The sequence below is a fragment of the Molossus molossus genome, unplaced genomic scaffold (assembly GCF_014108415.1).
Source record: "Molossus molossus isolate mMolMol1 unplaced genomic scaffold, mMolMol1.p scaffold_m16_p_6, whole genome shotgun sequence".
Classification (NCBI taxonomy): domain Eukaryota; kingdom Metazoa; phylum Chordata; class Mammalia; order Chiroptera; family Molossidae; genus Molossus; species Molossus molossus.
The window spans coordinates 17,740,797-17,757,035 of record NW_023425399.1 but is presented as its reverse complement, the minus strand read 5'-3'; the positions used below and the strand labels follow the sequence as shown (position 1 = coordinate 17,757,035).

Genomic DNA, 16,239 nt, shown 5'->3' with positions numbered 1-16,239 from the left:
CCCACACATACTGCTCTGCTGGAACTGATGTGTATGAGAAAGATACACATCTAATCTCATCAGCTCTCTGTTTCCACCGCTCTCAGATTAAAATCTAGACTTTTCCCTGTAGCCTGCAAGGCCCTTCAGGATCTGTGTTTGGGGTACCCCTCTTTGATCTCATCTCTCACCACTCTCACCCAACACTCACCCTGCCCTCAGGGCCTTCGTACTTGCTATTTCCTTTGCTTGGAATGCTCTTCCTGCCACTCTCTGCGGCTCACATGTTTTCATCCTTGCACACTCCAATGTTATCTTTATCAAAAGTAGATAACTTTTGGGCCACCCTCTGTCATGTTCAAAGGCTCTTCTGTCTGCCCCCTGCTCCCCATCTCTGTGGTCTTCTCCCAAACCAGACCTCATCACAGGTCTCCCTCCATGGCTGGAATCCTTCTGTGGCTCTGTATTGCCACCAGCCTGACATTAAGGCCAGTTTATAACCTGAACACTGCTGACTTCTCCCACTTCATCTTCTGGGGGTCCTTCATAAATATGACGCTCTCCAAGCCACACTATACTTCTTAGGCATAACCGTTCTCATCGCCAAGTTTTTGCTCATGCAGTTCCCTTTGCCTAGCAGACCGTGCGCCTCCTCCAAAGCCCAGCTCCAATGGTGCCTATTTCAGGACCTGCCCTGACCCCTGTGGGCAGTTATTCCCTTCCTTCACACCAGGAGCTTGAGGGGCCAGGGGTGAGATGGTTGTTGCTTCATGACTTTTCTCAGCAATGTCTCAAGCATTTTTATGGGAGTCTGGATGGTAGAGGAAAACAGCATTGGTTTGGAGAACCAGCCCAGGCTGACCGGCTGGAGAATGAGGAACCGCATGGAACAGGGAGGAGCCATCCAGTTGAGGTCAGACAAGTCTGGCCTAGACAGCCATACCCTGGTAGACCCAGAGATGTATGATAAATAATAACTGATTGTTGTTTTAAGCTTTGGGCTTCAAGGTTTGGGCTCTAAGGTTTGGGGCTTGTTTGTTATTCAGCAGTAGCTAGCTGATACATCCAGACCAGTAGTTCCCAAAGTATGGACATTAAAGTAGAAGTATCAGCATCACCTGGGAACCTGTTATACATGCAGATACTCAGCCCACACCCAGATCTCCTGAATCAGAAACTTTTCCAGTGATTCTGATGTATTCAAGTTTGATGTCCACTGATCCCAATAATGGTTTAAAGACCCTGCTCAGCCCATGCTTAGCACATAGTAAATATTCTCCAAGTCCTGCCCATTATTTTGGTATATGACCTTGAATGTTCCCCATCCTCCTCCGGCCCACAACTCCTAAAGGCTCACCTAATTCTTTCCCACCTTGAATATCTGGGGCTGCTGCTCCCATGGCAGGTAGGGCAACCCTTTGCTGTGTGACCTCAGGCCTGGCCTGGGCTCTCTCTGAGCCTCTAACTATTTCAGGGACTTTGAATCTTGACAGCATGGGGTGGGTGGCTCTGAGACCCGACCACACCTTTGCAACGGGGCCACATCAGACCCCAGCCCGGCCAGCACACAGTGGGTCTGAGATGGTGGGAGGGGCAGGGTGTGGCCCTACCTGCCCAAAGTTCCAGGGTATACTCCTGATGAACTTGGCCGAGCCCTGGTAGATGAAGCCCTGCTGGGCGAGGACGTACTCCTGCCGCTCCTCCTCCGAGTCCAGGTACACAGCATCCGCTGCGGGCGGGAGGAAGGGGACTCAGCGCCGGGTCTGGCGAGGGCCAGGACTCCCACAGACATAGCAGCTGGGGTGCCAACTCCCCAGGGCCAGGTCTGCGTCTCAGAGGCCTTCTATTTTTTAATCTGAAAAACTAATCATTAATGAATAATTCCACATCAATGATCTAAGGTGTTATCAGTTAGTGACAACAACGGCGGCTGTCTTCCATCCAACATTTGTCAAGAGCCCGGGTCTGTGATAAGTGTGTGGCGTGTATTAACTTGCGTGTTCCCCACAAGAGCCCTATGTGGAAAGGATCCACGGAAGACCCATTTTTACCGACGCGAAAACTGAGGCTCAAGAATATTTTACCAACAGGAAAACGGATGCCAGAACAAGAGACAGAGGAGCCCTGGACAGGAGCTGGGGGGACCCTGTCTCTGATCCTTACTTGTTGTGTGACCCTGGGCAGGTCACTTCACCTCTCTGTGTTCCCTGTGAGTAAATGTGATGGCAGATCTGAAAGGTGCTTTGTAAGCTAGAGCCCTGGGCCAGCATGAGGAAGGAGCACCGTTCGGGGTGGAGAGAGAGCCAGGAAAGGGTGACTCCAAGGAAGGGGAGTCCTGTCCAGCTGGGGGTCAGCCACATGGAGCAGGTGGCATCTGACCTCTTGATGACTGGAAAGCAGGGCACTTAGTTCCCTGTGACTGTTCGGGACAGAAAAGGGGCTGAGGGGGTGGGGCCGGAGGGCAAGAGGTTGAATATCGAACTGGCCTGTACCATCTCCACATCACAGGTGAAGAAACAGGCTGGGAAGGGAAAATCCAGGGCCACATTATGCCTTTGGTGGGCCGTGGGCATTTTTGCTTCCATAAAAAAAAATTTTAAATATATTTTATGACTGCATTGGTACAATGATGGATAGATTAATATTATGTATAAAAACATATTCTCTGGCCTAATGTTTTCTTTTGATTTTTACAAGCAAGTGACATATTTTCATGGGCCCCTGAAGGAATGGTGGCCCCAGGCCCTGGGCCTGCTGAGGTCAGTCTGAAAAAGCACAGCCGGTGCTGGCAAAGCTGGGCCTAGCACGCAGCGGCCCGGGCCCCTCGCGCCCCTGGGCTCCATCGGCCCATCTGCAGTGACCAGCACCCCACTCACCGCATGGAGGAAGCAGGTGTAAAAATATCTGAGTGTCTTACGTATCCTGCTCGTTGGCTCCGGAAACTGTGTAATAAAAATTAGTTTTATGATAAGTGAACTATGGGGTTATAAATCAGTCAGCAGCGAGGGAGAAAGAATGAAAGAGAAAGAAACACCCTCGGTGCCTTCCCATCAGAGTGAGTGTCAAGCACGCTGGGACATCCCCCGCTCAGGTTTCCAGCTCGGGTAAGGGTGAGGGCACTGGGGACAGAAGCCTCAGATGTAACTGGCGCTCGATCCTGTCCAGGTTGGAGCTCAGGGACAGGAGGGCCCATTTCACAGGCAGGTCCTGCCCTCTGGCCCAGAGGGGAACACTGTCCTTGTCCAGCGCCCACCCCCGCAGAGCCCAGCTTCCTGCTTCCCGGTCACCAGCTCCACTGCTTCCTCCAGGCTCCCACCCTGGGATGTGGGTCACTGCAGTCACTGTGCTGCTTGGCTGACCGCCCCGCAACCCGCCGGGCAGGGAGAGCCCAGCGCAAGAGCAAGGAGGGCCCTGGCCGGTTTGGCTCAGTGGTTAGAGCATCGGCCCGCAGACCGAAGAGTCCCGGGTTTGATTCCGGTTGCGGTTCGTCCCCGGCCCCCATTGGGGTCCTGCGGGAGGCGACCAATCGATGTGTCTCTCTCATCGATATTTCTATCTCTCGCCCTCTCCCTTCCTCTCTCTCTAAAATCAATAAAAGAAAAGAAAAAAAGAGGAAGGAGGCCATCCCCCAGAACCTTGCTCCCCGTTCGCTGGACTCTGAAATCCCACGGTGTGGGTGGGAGGAAGAGGACCCTGGCATGTTCCTGCTCCACGCTGGAGGCCGACTAGCTGTACGCTCTGCAGATTTTCAAAACCCAAAACAACACACATGCGCTTCGGTGGCACGCACCCCGAAACAAGCGTGCAGCGGGCTCCAGCAAGGCCGATTCTGAGAAACCATCCCAGGCGGCCATGTGAGCAGGGGTACTCATCCAGACACGCTCCCCGTGATGAGTCACTGACGGGGGCACCGGATGAATGAACAAGGCACACGAGCAAGATGCGGACACTCCGGTGCTTCAAAAGAATGAGCTGATGTGTGCAGATGAGTGTGGAGAGATCCTCCAGACATATCGCAGAGAATAACCACCAGTAGATGGATGTATATGTGGGATCGTTTAAGAGAGACAGAGGGACTCATTCATGCAGCACTGTCTCCAGGCTCATGAGCCCAAATCTAAGATGAGCCTCCAAAGTGGTGAATAATGGTGGTCCCCAGGGTGGGGAGTCAAAGGGCCGCTGTCTCTCTTTAGTGCTTAAAGCTTTTATAAAAAGGATGCTCTCCTGTCTTACTGTTATAATGAAAAATAAAAGCCAACGTATGTAAAAGAGAAAGTAAAAAATCTTTCTGCTCAAATATGTTATAAAATGCCCTCAAGATGGAGAAGAAGATAAAGTAGTGGCGCTGTAAGAAGCTGGTTATGTGATGCTGGAGAGGCCAGACTGTCTACCCTGGGCCCACGCTTGGAGGGGGGACACCCCGTTCCTAGGCTGAGGTCCACCCACAAGGCCTCTCCCTCTGCCTTGCTGTGTAGGAGCAGGAGGGCAACAGAGCTGACGGCCGTGTTAGTCAGAGGGGGAAACTGAGGCCCAAGAAGTGTGTGGCAGCCCTGCCTCCTCCCATCGGCTCAGGTCAGCCTCAGTCCTTCCCAGCTCTCCCCTGACTCTAGTTTTTCCAGCATGGTCCACTTACTTACTGAAGGAGCTGCCAAAAGACACTTCACTTCTCTGAGCCTCAGTTTCCTGTCTGTGACAGGAGGGCGCGGGCCTCCCTCCGCGGATGGTTGAGAGGAACCGTTGCGAGCGTGATGAGGAGACACTTAGATAATAAAACTGCTCGTGCCCACCTCTCCTGGCTAAGCCCCCCTCCACCTCCCTCAGTTCCCCTCCCCAAGCCTGTCTGCTGAGATTTAGAGCAGAGCCCCATGAAAAAGTGCCAGGCGGGGAGCCATGGCCCTGGGCCTCCACGGGGCACCTCGCTTTTGAGTGGAGCTTCTGAACCCGGGGCACCTCCACATCCAGCTCACAGCACCATGGGAACATAGGGACCAGGACGTGGGGTCAGATCGCTTGGTCACTGAGGCTTTGGGCGTCATTGCACTTATGCCTTCTCCTCTCTGTGAATGGGAGTGAGAGGGGACCTCGCTTCGCAGGGTTTGGGGGGCTGAGCACAGAGCTGCCCAGAGGGGCTCTCACTCAGTCCCCTGGTATCGCTTCTGCCCCATCCCCCACCCTTGGTAGCCGCTATGAGTGGTTGTCGCCCTGCCCATCTCCCACCCGCGGATGGAGTTCGCCTCACCTGGGCACCAGGTGTTGAAGAGCAGGGTGAAGTGGCCCAGCATGAAGCTGGAGCCCTGGTAGCCAGTGGAGGTCTCCAGGCTGAGGCGGTACAGGCCGATGGGGGCATGAGCCGGGGCGCTGAGCTGCAGCGAGAGTGTGTTGTTCTGCTGGTCTACCACCGAGGCCATCCACGCGTCCTCCTCCACGGCGTCCGACAGTGGGAAGCGGGCCTTGGTCCCGGCCTCCTCGCTGGGGGCTGGGCCTGAGGAAAGAGAAACAGAGACCATGGGCCAGGGGTGGGCGGGGAGCAGTCAGGGCTGGTAGGGGACAGGCACATGCCAGGCGTCCTTGGGCCTGGATTCAAGATCTAGTTCTGCCACTAACCACTGAGAGAACTTGGGCAAGACCGCATCTCCCTGAGCCTCGGTTTGCCCATCTGTGAAGTGGGGATCCAACCCCAACCTTGCAGGGTGGTTTTGTGGGAAAGCTGCAGGCACATAGCAGGTCCTCGCCCAGACAGGTGCCTCCTGGGAGAGAGGACAGCGCAGCGGGGTCACACTGCTGGTTTGCCCATCTGGGCCGAGCCAGGAACTCCGTAGATGCTCCCCAGGGCCCTCCTTTCTGCCTCGTTCCTTCACCTGCTAACACCCTCTTCCCTTTCAGAAAAAGAAACCCAGTTGAAAGGGATGGGACCTAGGCCCTCTGACGTCCCCACAGAGCCTGAGGGGCCCGCACAGCCTCGTGTTTGTCTCCCCAGCGCCCCTCCAGCTCTTGGCCTCTGGTCTCCTCTGAGGAGCGGTCACAGCGTTGCTCACCTCCCTGTAGCCTTTTGAACTCTACGAAATCCCTGGGGCCCCTGGGGTGGGAAACCGAGACTGAGAGAGAAGGGTCTCCCAGGGATATCCCAGGGGTCTGCGGCCAAGTCAGCACCTGAGCCCAGGCTCTAGGCTCTGGGCTGTCCCCACGGCACCTCCCACCCCCAGAGGCTGCTCCCTAGGGGGAGTGTCGAGGCTCAGGGAGGTAGAGAGCCTCAAATAACTGCTTTTTCAGGTGGAGGGGAGGGCCTGGCCCAGGCAGGCAGGTCTGAGTCATGGGGAGGGCGAGGGCGGGCTGGTCACCCTTTCTGGACTTGGATGGCGGAAAGGAGAAACAGAACCTTCTCTGCTCGACTGGGCAGCTGCCCAGGAAGGTTTATTTTTAATCGTCCACCTCCCTCCCTGCAGCTCTGCCCACCGCTGCTGACAGTACAGGGGCCTGCTCACTTAGGGGCTCCCTCCCAGCACCCAGCACCCTTCTCCCATCCACACCCAGGCCCAAATATAATCATGAACTAACAGGCATGACACAGGCCTCTGGGGTCCTGTCTGGGAGCCAGGAGCCAGCTGTGAGCCTTGAAATGCTCCCAGTCTTCCAGAGTCAGCATGTGAGGGAGGAGTCCGGCAGTACTGGGCCCCGAGAGCCCGTCTTGTTCTGGCTCCGCTACTTAGGCCCCGAGCGCTGTGTGACCTGAGCTAAGTCACCAGGCTTCTCTGATCTGCCATTTTCTCATCAAAGAAGAAAATAGGTTTAGACCCCATGCCTGGAAGGGTCTGATTCCAGGTGTGAATCTGGCTCTGTGACCTCAGACAGCTATTTAGCTTCTCTGTGCCTCAGTTTCCTCGCCTGTAAAATGGAGCCAATTGCAGTAACTTGTCACAAGGTCAGTGTGATGCTCAGAGAAGGTGAGGCATGTAAAGCATCTCACAAGGTGCCTGGCACATAGTAAGTGCTCAATAAGTAAAGGTTACTGTGTATTGTCACGGCCACTTCCTAACACTGTTTAGACAGTGCACAGACGACATTTAAAACAGACTAGGAAAGGTAATTCTACAGTCCATGTGAGCTATCCTCGTACCATAAGAAGGAACAGTTAAAAATCAGCATTCTCTTGTCCGGCCAGTGTGGCTCCGTGGTTGAGCATCGACCCGTGCACCAAGAGATCGCTGGTTCGATTCCCGGGTAGGACACATGCCCAGGTTGTGGGCCTGATCCCCCGTGCGGGGCATGCAGGAGGTCGCCAATCAATGTTATCTCTCATCAATGTTTCTATCTCTCTCTCCCTTCCTCTCTCTATAAAATCAAAAAAGGAAAAAATAAATCAGCATTCTCAAGCCAAATACCATTTTGAGGACTGGGGTGAAATGCAAACTGAGGCTGAGGGGTAAAGTTGGGGTGACCCTATGTCCCAGTTTGTGCTTGTGGTCCAAATATAATTATGAACGGCATCCCTTTCTTTCTCAGAAATGTCCCTGTTTAAAAGATCAATGATCTGGTCCATGCTTATAGCCTGGGCCAGGTCCCATAACCACTGTCACTATGGACAGCCCCAGGGAAAGGTCAGGAAACACACTCCTCTTTCTCTTCGTCTCAGGACAGCGAAGGACCTGCACACGCACGGTCCTTTCTTCCAAGGGGCCCGGAGGGTGGGATGAAGACGGGCTGTCCCCCCCCTCACCGCTGCTCATGTTGGAAAGTTCCTGGGCTGCGGTTCCCATGGTACTCTTTGTGGGGCCAGAGACACTGCAGGGACCCCTCTGGGACTAAATGGGACCTGAGGGGTCCTGGTTGCTATCCCAGACCATGGTGGCAGGAGGCCAGGTGTGGTGGATGAGGAGAACCGTTCAGAGCAAAGCCTTTTATTAGCCTCATAAGAGTCCTTTTCAGCCCTGGCTGGTTTCGCTCAGTGAGTTGCAGGTTCGATTCTGATCAAGGGTTCATACCTTGGTTACGGTTTGTCCCTGGCTCTGGTTGGGTCATGCAGGAGGCAACCAGTCAATGTGTCTCTCTCATGTCGATATTTCTCTCTCTCTCTCTCTCTCACCTGGGATATTTTTACATTTATATTTTTATGTTTATCTTCAGACAGAGTGGGAAGAAGAGAGAGAGAGTGAGAGAGAGAGAGAGAGAGAAACATCAATGTGAGAGAGACATATCGATTGGTTGCCACCCGCATGATGTCAACCGGGACCGGGAGGAACCACAACCAACACTGGTGCCCTTGGTCAGACTCGAACCCAGGACTCCCTGGTCCTCAGGCCGATGCTCTAATCGCTAAGCCAAACTGGACAGGGCTGTTTGTTTCTCTCTCCCCACCCCCCTTGCTTCCCTCCCTCCCACTCTATCTGATGATAAATAGAAAAAAATATATCCTCAGGTGAAGATAAAAAAAAAAAGAGTTCTTTTCACTCCCTCAGGCTGACCTCACCCACCCCACTCACCCCAAGCCCCAGCTCTCCTTTGGAGGGGAGCGTAGCGTTGATCCTGCCTACTGTGGTCTGTACCCAATAGCAGAGCCTGGCAGGTCTCGAACTGCCTGGGCGGAATGCGCAGCCCTTGGGTATGTGTAGGGTCAGGCCACACACTCCATTCGCTGAGTGACCTTGGCCAGTGATCTCCCCTCTCTGGGTTTCGGTTTCCCTGAAGAGGTAGGACAGGACCATCACAGGCTAGAATATTTCAACATTCCAGGGTGCCCAAGCCTGGCCCACAGACCAAGCCTTGAAGCCAGAGGCCTGGCTTCCTGCTATTGTCCCGGCTTCCCCAGCCCCGGGGAGGATCTCAGTTGCTCAGACAGGGAAGCTGTGTGCATGCTATGGCGACCTCTGTCCCTGCTGCCCACAGGGCTGTGGAAGTGACCGGGGCAGTTGGCTACAGTTTGAGATAACTGGAGAAGACTGCAGAATAGAGATAGTCCCTAGAGTGGGAAGGAGTTGCCTCCACAACCCTTAACTTGGAACCCTAATTACCTAACACCAAGCTGCCTAGATAATCGAGAAGGAGAAAGAAAATTAAAGAAGAAAATAAATAGACAGTGGGGAATCACAGGCTGCCCAAGCTGGTGGTCCTCTACCGTTCCATCCCACAGAGGGATAAACTGAGGCCTGGCAGGCCCTTCAAGGTGCCTGCTGTGGAGTCAAAAAAACTTCAACTCTAGGGTCAAGTTCGAATTTTGCTTTTCTCCTACTCACTGTGTGACCTGAGCAAGTAACCTGACCTTTCTGAGCCTCAGTGTTTCCATCTGTAAAATGGGGGCTTCTCATGCTTCCAAGATGGGGGGATGTAGAACAAGCACGCAAATAGTGGGTACTCCGTAGACGTGATTTCCATCATCCTCAACTTGACTCTTCTCAGATCACCACTGTCATGTACTCCAACCTGCCACTTTCCAGAAGGGACACTGAGGTCAGAGACTAGCTGGTGGCCCCTTTCTTGGAAAGGGCCCCATAGGTGCTGGTTGTGTGTGGGTGTGGGTGCCTTTGGGTAGTGGGTGTGTCCTTGCCCGGAGGGGAGGGGGGGGGAGGGATGGAGGGGATATCCGAGCCAGTCTGCAGGCTCTGTGATAAGCTTTATCTAACGGCGTCCCAGGTAAACAAGACCTCAGCCAGGTGGGTACAGTTAGTTCCTGCTTGCTGCTCTCTCTGCCCTCAGACCTCAGAAAAAGCTGGCCTTTCCTGCCCTTGGGCCAGAGTCCCCACCAGGTGGCCCCTTGCTGACCTCAAGGGAGTGGCTCCCACGGGAAACCAAAGCAACTGATTCAGCATTCACAGCACTTTCCCAGGATTCGGCACTAGGCATCTGGGGATGGGGTGGCTGGGGCCTCGATGTCCCTTTGCCCAGGGCTGGAGTCCCTGGAGCAACAACCCTTCACCATGACTGCTTTTCACGTGATAAAACTCAGGCTCAGAGAGGCTAAGCAACTTGCCCCAGGTCACACAGTAGGTAGGCAGCCCAGTCTGCACCAGAACCCAGGTCTTTCTGGGCAGCCTTCCGAGGGCTGGAGCCAGCTGGGTTCCCACCACCACTCAGACCTCATCGGGGCCTGATCCCAGAGGCCTGGTCAGATGGGTGGGCTTGGGGAAGCTGCTATTGCTGAGTTGGAAAGTTGTTTGATGTGGGAAAGAGCATGATTGATCTTGCAACCCTGGTGATAACAGGTTTTTAGGAACTCAGCTGTCCAGGACACAGACTTGTTTACAAAGCCGAGTGGCCTGGCGTGACATCTCTCAGCTCTGTACCTCCTGTCCCTTATCTGTGAAATAGGGCTAGTGACTTCTGGGAACGGAGTCACCTATTCCATGGTCTGCCGGGAGACCATGGAATCACAGACCAGGACAAGGGCAGGGGCAGGGGGTGTGGAGGACTCACCAGTCGCGACAGTGAAGGTGAGGCGGTCCACACTGGCCTCGTAGCTCCTGCTCTCGAAGTGCAGCGTTAGCCGGAAGGGCTGGCCCCGCCGCACCACCAGCCTCCCCCGGCACAGGTCAGCCGTGTGGTGGTCACGGCCATTGGCCTCCAGCTCCAGGTCCCATCTCTCCAGAGACAGTTCTAGGGAGACAGTGAGGGGCATGAGCCTGGGTGACATCCCTCGGCCTGCTGTGACCCCTCCCACACGCCTTCGCTGAGCACAGTGCCCGGTGCATGATCAATGATTAGTAAACTCGGGCTATTCCATCGCCACTGGGGGTTCTCTTGGTTAAAGCAAAGGCAGTAGTTGGTATAGGTTAGTTATACAGGCTTTGCCTTCTAGGCTTAATTTCCAATTTACAGGCAATATGGAGGACCAAGGAACATTTTATTTTATTTTATTTATTTTTTATCCTCACCCGAGGATATTTTTCCATATTTTGTACAGATAGAGTGGGAGGGAGAGAGAGGAAGGGAGAGAGAGAGAGAAACATCGACGTGAAGGGACACATCGAGTGGCTGCCACCCGCACGACCAACCAGGGCTGGGGACAAACTGCAACCGAAGTACGTGCCCTTAGCGGGAACCGAACCCGGGTCTCTCTGGACCACAGGCCGACGCTCTAACCGCTGAGCCAAACCGGCCAGGGCCCAAGGAACATTTTAAACAAAGAACCGGGACACAATCAACAAAACTCATAATCGGGGAAACAAAGGTAAGGTATTTGGTTTCTTTAACCACTAAATTGCAAGAGAAATAAAATGGGGAGGGGGATTTGAAGCGAGAACCTATAGATTATGAGGAATTTAAGAGACATTCCAACCCATTGTGCGGTGCAGGCCTTATTTAGATTTTTTTTAAAATAACTATTTTAAAACATTTATTACATGTATGAGACAACTGGATGTTTGAATACTGATGGAATAATGGTGATATTAGAAATTTTTTGTTAATTTGTTTATGTCTAAAAAGCGTCCTTATCCTTTAGAGATATATATTGAAATATTGATGGATGAAATGATGCTTCCAAATAATGGGGAGGTGGTCAGACGGGGGTGTGGGAGGCAGCAGTAACCTCAGGTAAATGGTGGTTGAGACTGATGAGAACATGTGCATTCATTATGCCGTTCTCTCTACTTTTGGGTATGTTCAATATGCTCCATGATAAAATGTTTTTAAAATGATAGGGATCGCCCTGGCCGGTTTGGCTCAGCGGTTAGAGCCTCGGCCTGTGGACCAGAGACACCCGGGTTCGATTCCCGCTAAGGGCACATACCTTGTTTGCAGTTTGTCCCCGGCCCTGGTTGGGGTCGTGTGGGTAGCAACCACTCGATGTGTCTCTCTCACATCTATGTTTCTCTCTCTCTCTACCTCCCGCTTTATCTGAAGACAAATGCAAAAATGTCCTCGGGTGAGGATAAAAAATAAAATAAAATAAATAAATAAAATGACAGGGATTTTGGAGTCTTCTGGGCCTACGTTTCAGTTCTGCTGTGCTGCTGTCTGGACCTGGACAGGTGTCCCTCCCTCTCTGTGCCTCCTTCGCGGAAGCCTCAAAGGGCTGCTCTGAGTTCTAGCGGAGGAGATGGGGACACCTTTCCCCAGGGAAAGTTCTATTTGTAGTTTCAGAGGGAGCTGAAGATCAGGGCAGGGGTGGGGGTGATGGAGAAGGTGGGGGTCTGAGGGAAGCACAAACCTCATAAATCTTGGCAAGCTCAAGGTCAAGGCTGGGAAGCCTGTAGGGTGGGGACATGGGGCAAGGCATGGGGACATGTGGGGCCCTCAGGGAGTATGTGGTCCAAATGAGGCCCAAGGGTGGAAATTTGCCCAAAGTCACCCCACAACTCAACCCTTCCACTGGGGCATCAGTTCAGGTCTCCCGCCTTCTGCCATGGAATATTCCCAAAGGGAGGTGCCAGTGCCCAGTGACTGCAGAGCCAGACATTGTGTGGCCCGAGGCCCCGCGGCAAACGGCAGCATTGGGATGCGAATCCTGGGCTGTAGATGTTGGAGCCTGAATGAGTAACCACCTCACTCACAGTTCGAGTTTGTTCTTCATCTTCCGTCCTCACCCCCCTCCCCCACCATGTCCTGTGTTGTTCCCAGCCAGGGAGGGGACATCAGGAAGCTGACCCCCTACAGTCACAGACGGAGAAGACTCCACAGGAAGAAAGGACTTCTGCTGTCTGCCTGAGCACGAAACAGCGCCGCTGTCCCCCGGGGAGACCTCAGAGATGGGCCGTCCCCGCTCTCAGGCCACTGTCTGAAGAAGGATTTCTAAAAGGCATGCCCAGCTCCAGAGGCGCAGACGCACTGGGGTCTGACATCACAGGATTTCTGCACTGAGGCAGGACCCGAGGTCTTCCAGTCTGGGGACGCCTGTGGGAAGTGGCCTCTCTGGCAATGGGGCAGGGGGCTCGTCATAACCGCATCTCCAAGTCCTCTCAGTGCCACTCAGTGGGACAGGGATAAGAAGCTGCACTGGAGACTAGTGGCCACCTTGGTGACGTGCCACACAGCCAGCCGTGAGTTGCTTTTTGATCCTACCCATTGGGAGCTGGGTCCCAGAGAGGGACAAAGGTGGCCTGAGATCACACAGTAGGTCAGGCAGGTTCATGGTTCCTCCCACTCATCCCTGCTCCCATGTCCCTCTCTCCACAGCTCCTTCCTGGGACCACAGAGATGCAGAGGGCATCTGCAAATGCATTGGACCCAAGTGCCTGCTGGGATGCTCAGTCCGGCAGCATTACCATAGGGACTTCACTGTAGAAATTCTCTCCCCCGGCATGGCAGTACTGCCTGTGTGTGTGTGTGTGGGGGGGGGGGGGTCAGGTGGGAAATTAACTGAACCCCCTTTCCACTCCTCTCAGCCCTCACAAATGCACCAAGGGCTGGCATTCTCGTCCACGTTCTACAGAAGGGAGCCCTGGCGGGGTATCCAGTTGGTTAGAGCATCGTCTTCATATGCCTAGGTTGCGGATTTGATCCCCGGACAGGGCACATACAAGAATCAAGCAATGAAGGCATAAATAAGTGGACAACTTCTTTTCTCCCTCTCTCTTTCTCTCTCTCTCAGTAAAAAACAAAAAGAATACGTTTTACAGAAGGGGAAACAGACTCAACAAGTGGCCAAGGACTAGGGTTGCAGAACTTGAGAGCCGGAAGGATCTAGGAGAACATGCCTGCTCTCGGCCCACTGCCCCACAGGATGCTGGGACCTGCGCTCCTTGGTACCCCGGGACCCAAGGGGTCAGCCAGGGCTGGCTTGCACCCACAGGGACAGCGGGCACGCCTCCTTACAGCTGGCAGGGGCTAACCAAGTCTGTTCTGAGGCTGGGCCAGCAACCCCTGCACAGCTTTATGCCACTTAACACACAGCGGGGACTCGGCCCAACTGCCTGAGGACGGGGACAATGGTCCACGACCACAGTACTTTACAGTTTCCAACACGCCTTCAGGTTCCTTTGCCTCATCTGATCCAGGGAGGCAGGGGTTAATGGTTATGCCCTGGGGGTGGGGAAACTGAGGCCCCAAGCCCAACCAGGACTGGGAGCCAGGCACCTCTCACCCAGCCGAGACCACATGTTGCTCGCCAAGCTTTGAGCCCCAGCCTGTCTGGACCCCGCCGTACTGGCCCACCACTGAGCCGAAGGAGGGACAGCCAGGCACAGGGGTTCCTGAGTGGCAGTAGCCCTGACCTTAATACTCACCCTCAACCATGGTCAGGTGGTGGCAGTGTCTCCTCTGTCTCCTCGGACTGGTGGCAGAACCCTCCAAGTGCAGACCACTGGCAGCCGGCACTGTGGTGGAGGAGGCCGAGAGCACAGAACTTATAGCCCGCTTAGGGGCGGGCCGGGGCGGGGCTGGAAGAGGAGGCGGGACCTGGTGAGGCTGCTCTTACCCAGCCTGGGCCCAGCTTGTGCTGGCCGGCTAGGGCAGGAGCCCCAAGGAGGGAAGGAGGGAGTGGTGGCCAGGCAAGGGCTCCCCCTGGGGGGAGCCGACTGAGTGCAGGGCTGGGACAGGAAGGACAGGGACACACAATTAGATCAGGACACACAGACACACCTAGAGCCACAGTGTCAATCAGGCCTTGGGTAGCAGAAAATATGCACATGCGGACAGACACACGTGGAGCAGACCCAGACCCAGACACACTTCCACACAGACAGACCTGGACGTACAGTGACATGGACACAAAGTCACATGAAAACCACAGAGATGCCAGGACATAGACACAGGCAGACACAGAGGTACCCCCAAGAGCCACACACAGATGCGCAGGCGTCCAGATGTCCCCAGCTCACACACACACACACACACACACACACACACAGACCTGACAGACACCAATGTGCCCTCAGACATGGGCACAAACCAGACTGGGCGCCCACAGACACGCGAAGATGCACACAGATGAGTACAGATGGGACACACCCACAAAGACAGGCACACCCACACCTCTTCTTGGAGCGAAATCGAGATATCTGCCCATCTCATCCATCCCTCAGACTATCTGTCCATCCACCTGCCCACCTACCCACCCATAACCCCTTCCTTTACTCACCCCTGTCTGCTCCCTATCCTGTCTCCCTCCTGCTCACGACCTTCCTTGCAGGCCCACTGTGTGCCAGAAGGAAACAAAGCCAACTTTCCAGGGCCTCAGTCCCTGACCCTCCCACCTCGCACCCTGGGGACAAGGGTGACATCACCCCTTCTGGGCCCTCTGGGCCCCCAGACATGGGCTACTGACCCACCATGAGGCCTGAGCAAGGAGGGTCTCCGGAGAGACAAGGGCCTATGGGCCTCCCCAGCCCTTTTTCTGGAATAAGTTCTATATCTGTTGATGGATTTGGGCTACAGAACTGGCCCGTTTCCATTCCTGGGTGACACAGCGCAGGGAACAAAACTGTGTTGCTTTAGTGAACGTTTTGTCCCTGGGTCAGATGGGCCCTGCCTGGGGTCTTAGTGAACATACTCATGACACAGTGTTGGGTCCTGCTGACCTGGAAAACAGACCCCTGGTTCAACCTTGTAACTGCCGCGTTTGACAGATACTGTTGCAGAAATTGTCCCCTGCAGCTGGTGAGAACTCAGGGGAAGGAAAAGGTGTCCCACTCTGTCCCTGACCAGCTGTGTGGCCAGGGGCTGGTATTCCGGCTCTCCGGGCGTCAGTTTCCCCCTCTGCAAAATAGGGGCAAGAATTCGTCGCACACAGGCCTGGAGTAAGGCTCAATCAAAATGACTGATGCCCTGTCTGGTTTGACTCAGTAGTTAAAGCCTTGGCCCATGAACTGAAGTGTCTTGAGTTCAATTCCTGGGTTGCAAGTTCAATCCCCAGCCCTGGTTGGGGCCGTGCAGGAGGAAACCAATCAATGTGTCTCTCTCACATCAATGTTTCTCTCTCTCTCTCTCTCTTTCTCTCCCTCCCTCCCTTCCATTCTATCTAAAAATCAATGGAAAAATATCCTCAGGTGAGGACTAACAACAACAACAAAATGACTGAGGTCAGGCGCCTATTATACAGTGATTACATGATAACTGGGGTCTCCGAGTTTTGGAGCAAAGTTTCCAAGTGTCCCAGAATGTGGCCCTGAGGGACAACAAAGGCTCCTATGATCAGGGGGCCCTTGCCCTACTCTGGGCCTCAGTTTTCCCATCTTTTCAAGGGGACTGGGAAGCCATGCCTTGTCCTACCTCACTGTGCAAGTAAAGATTCAAAACTGTTTTACTGAGGGGAAAACTGAGGCCCAGAGAGGGTGGTCATGAGTTCCCCTAAGGTACAGACAGGGGACCTTCATCATTCTGTACCAGGGAAGT

General features: G+C 54.2%; 1 protein-coding gene across 1 annotated transcript in view; it reads right to left on the bottom strand.

Annotated features, from left to right (window-relative positions):
• TGM2 (transglutaminase 2) overlaps nt 1-14,228 on the bottom strand; it is a 32,872-nt gene extending 18,644 nt beyond the window's left edge. Inside the window, exons 1-4 of the mRNA XM_036245389.1 lie at nt 14,133-14,228; nt 10,384-10,563; nt 5,219-5,461; nt 1,590-1,708 (exon numbers count right to left, since the gene is read on the bottom strand). Of these exons, the coding sequence (XP_036101282.1) occupies nt 1,590-1,708; nt 5,219-5,461; nt 10,384-10,563; nt 14,133-14,142 (552 nt within the window). The 5' untranslated portion in view covers nt 14,143-14,228. The remainder of the gene's footprint in view (nt 1-1,589; nt 1,709-5,218; nt 5,462-10,383; nt 10,564-14,132) is intronic.
• Nucleotides 14,229-16,239: the final 2,011 nt, after the last annotated feature.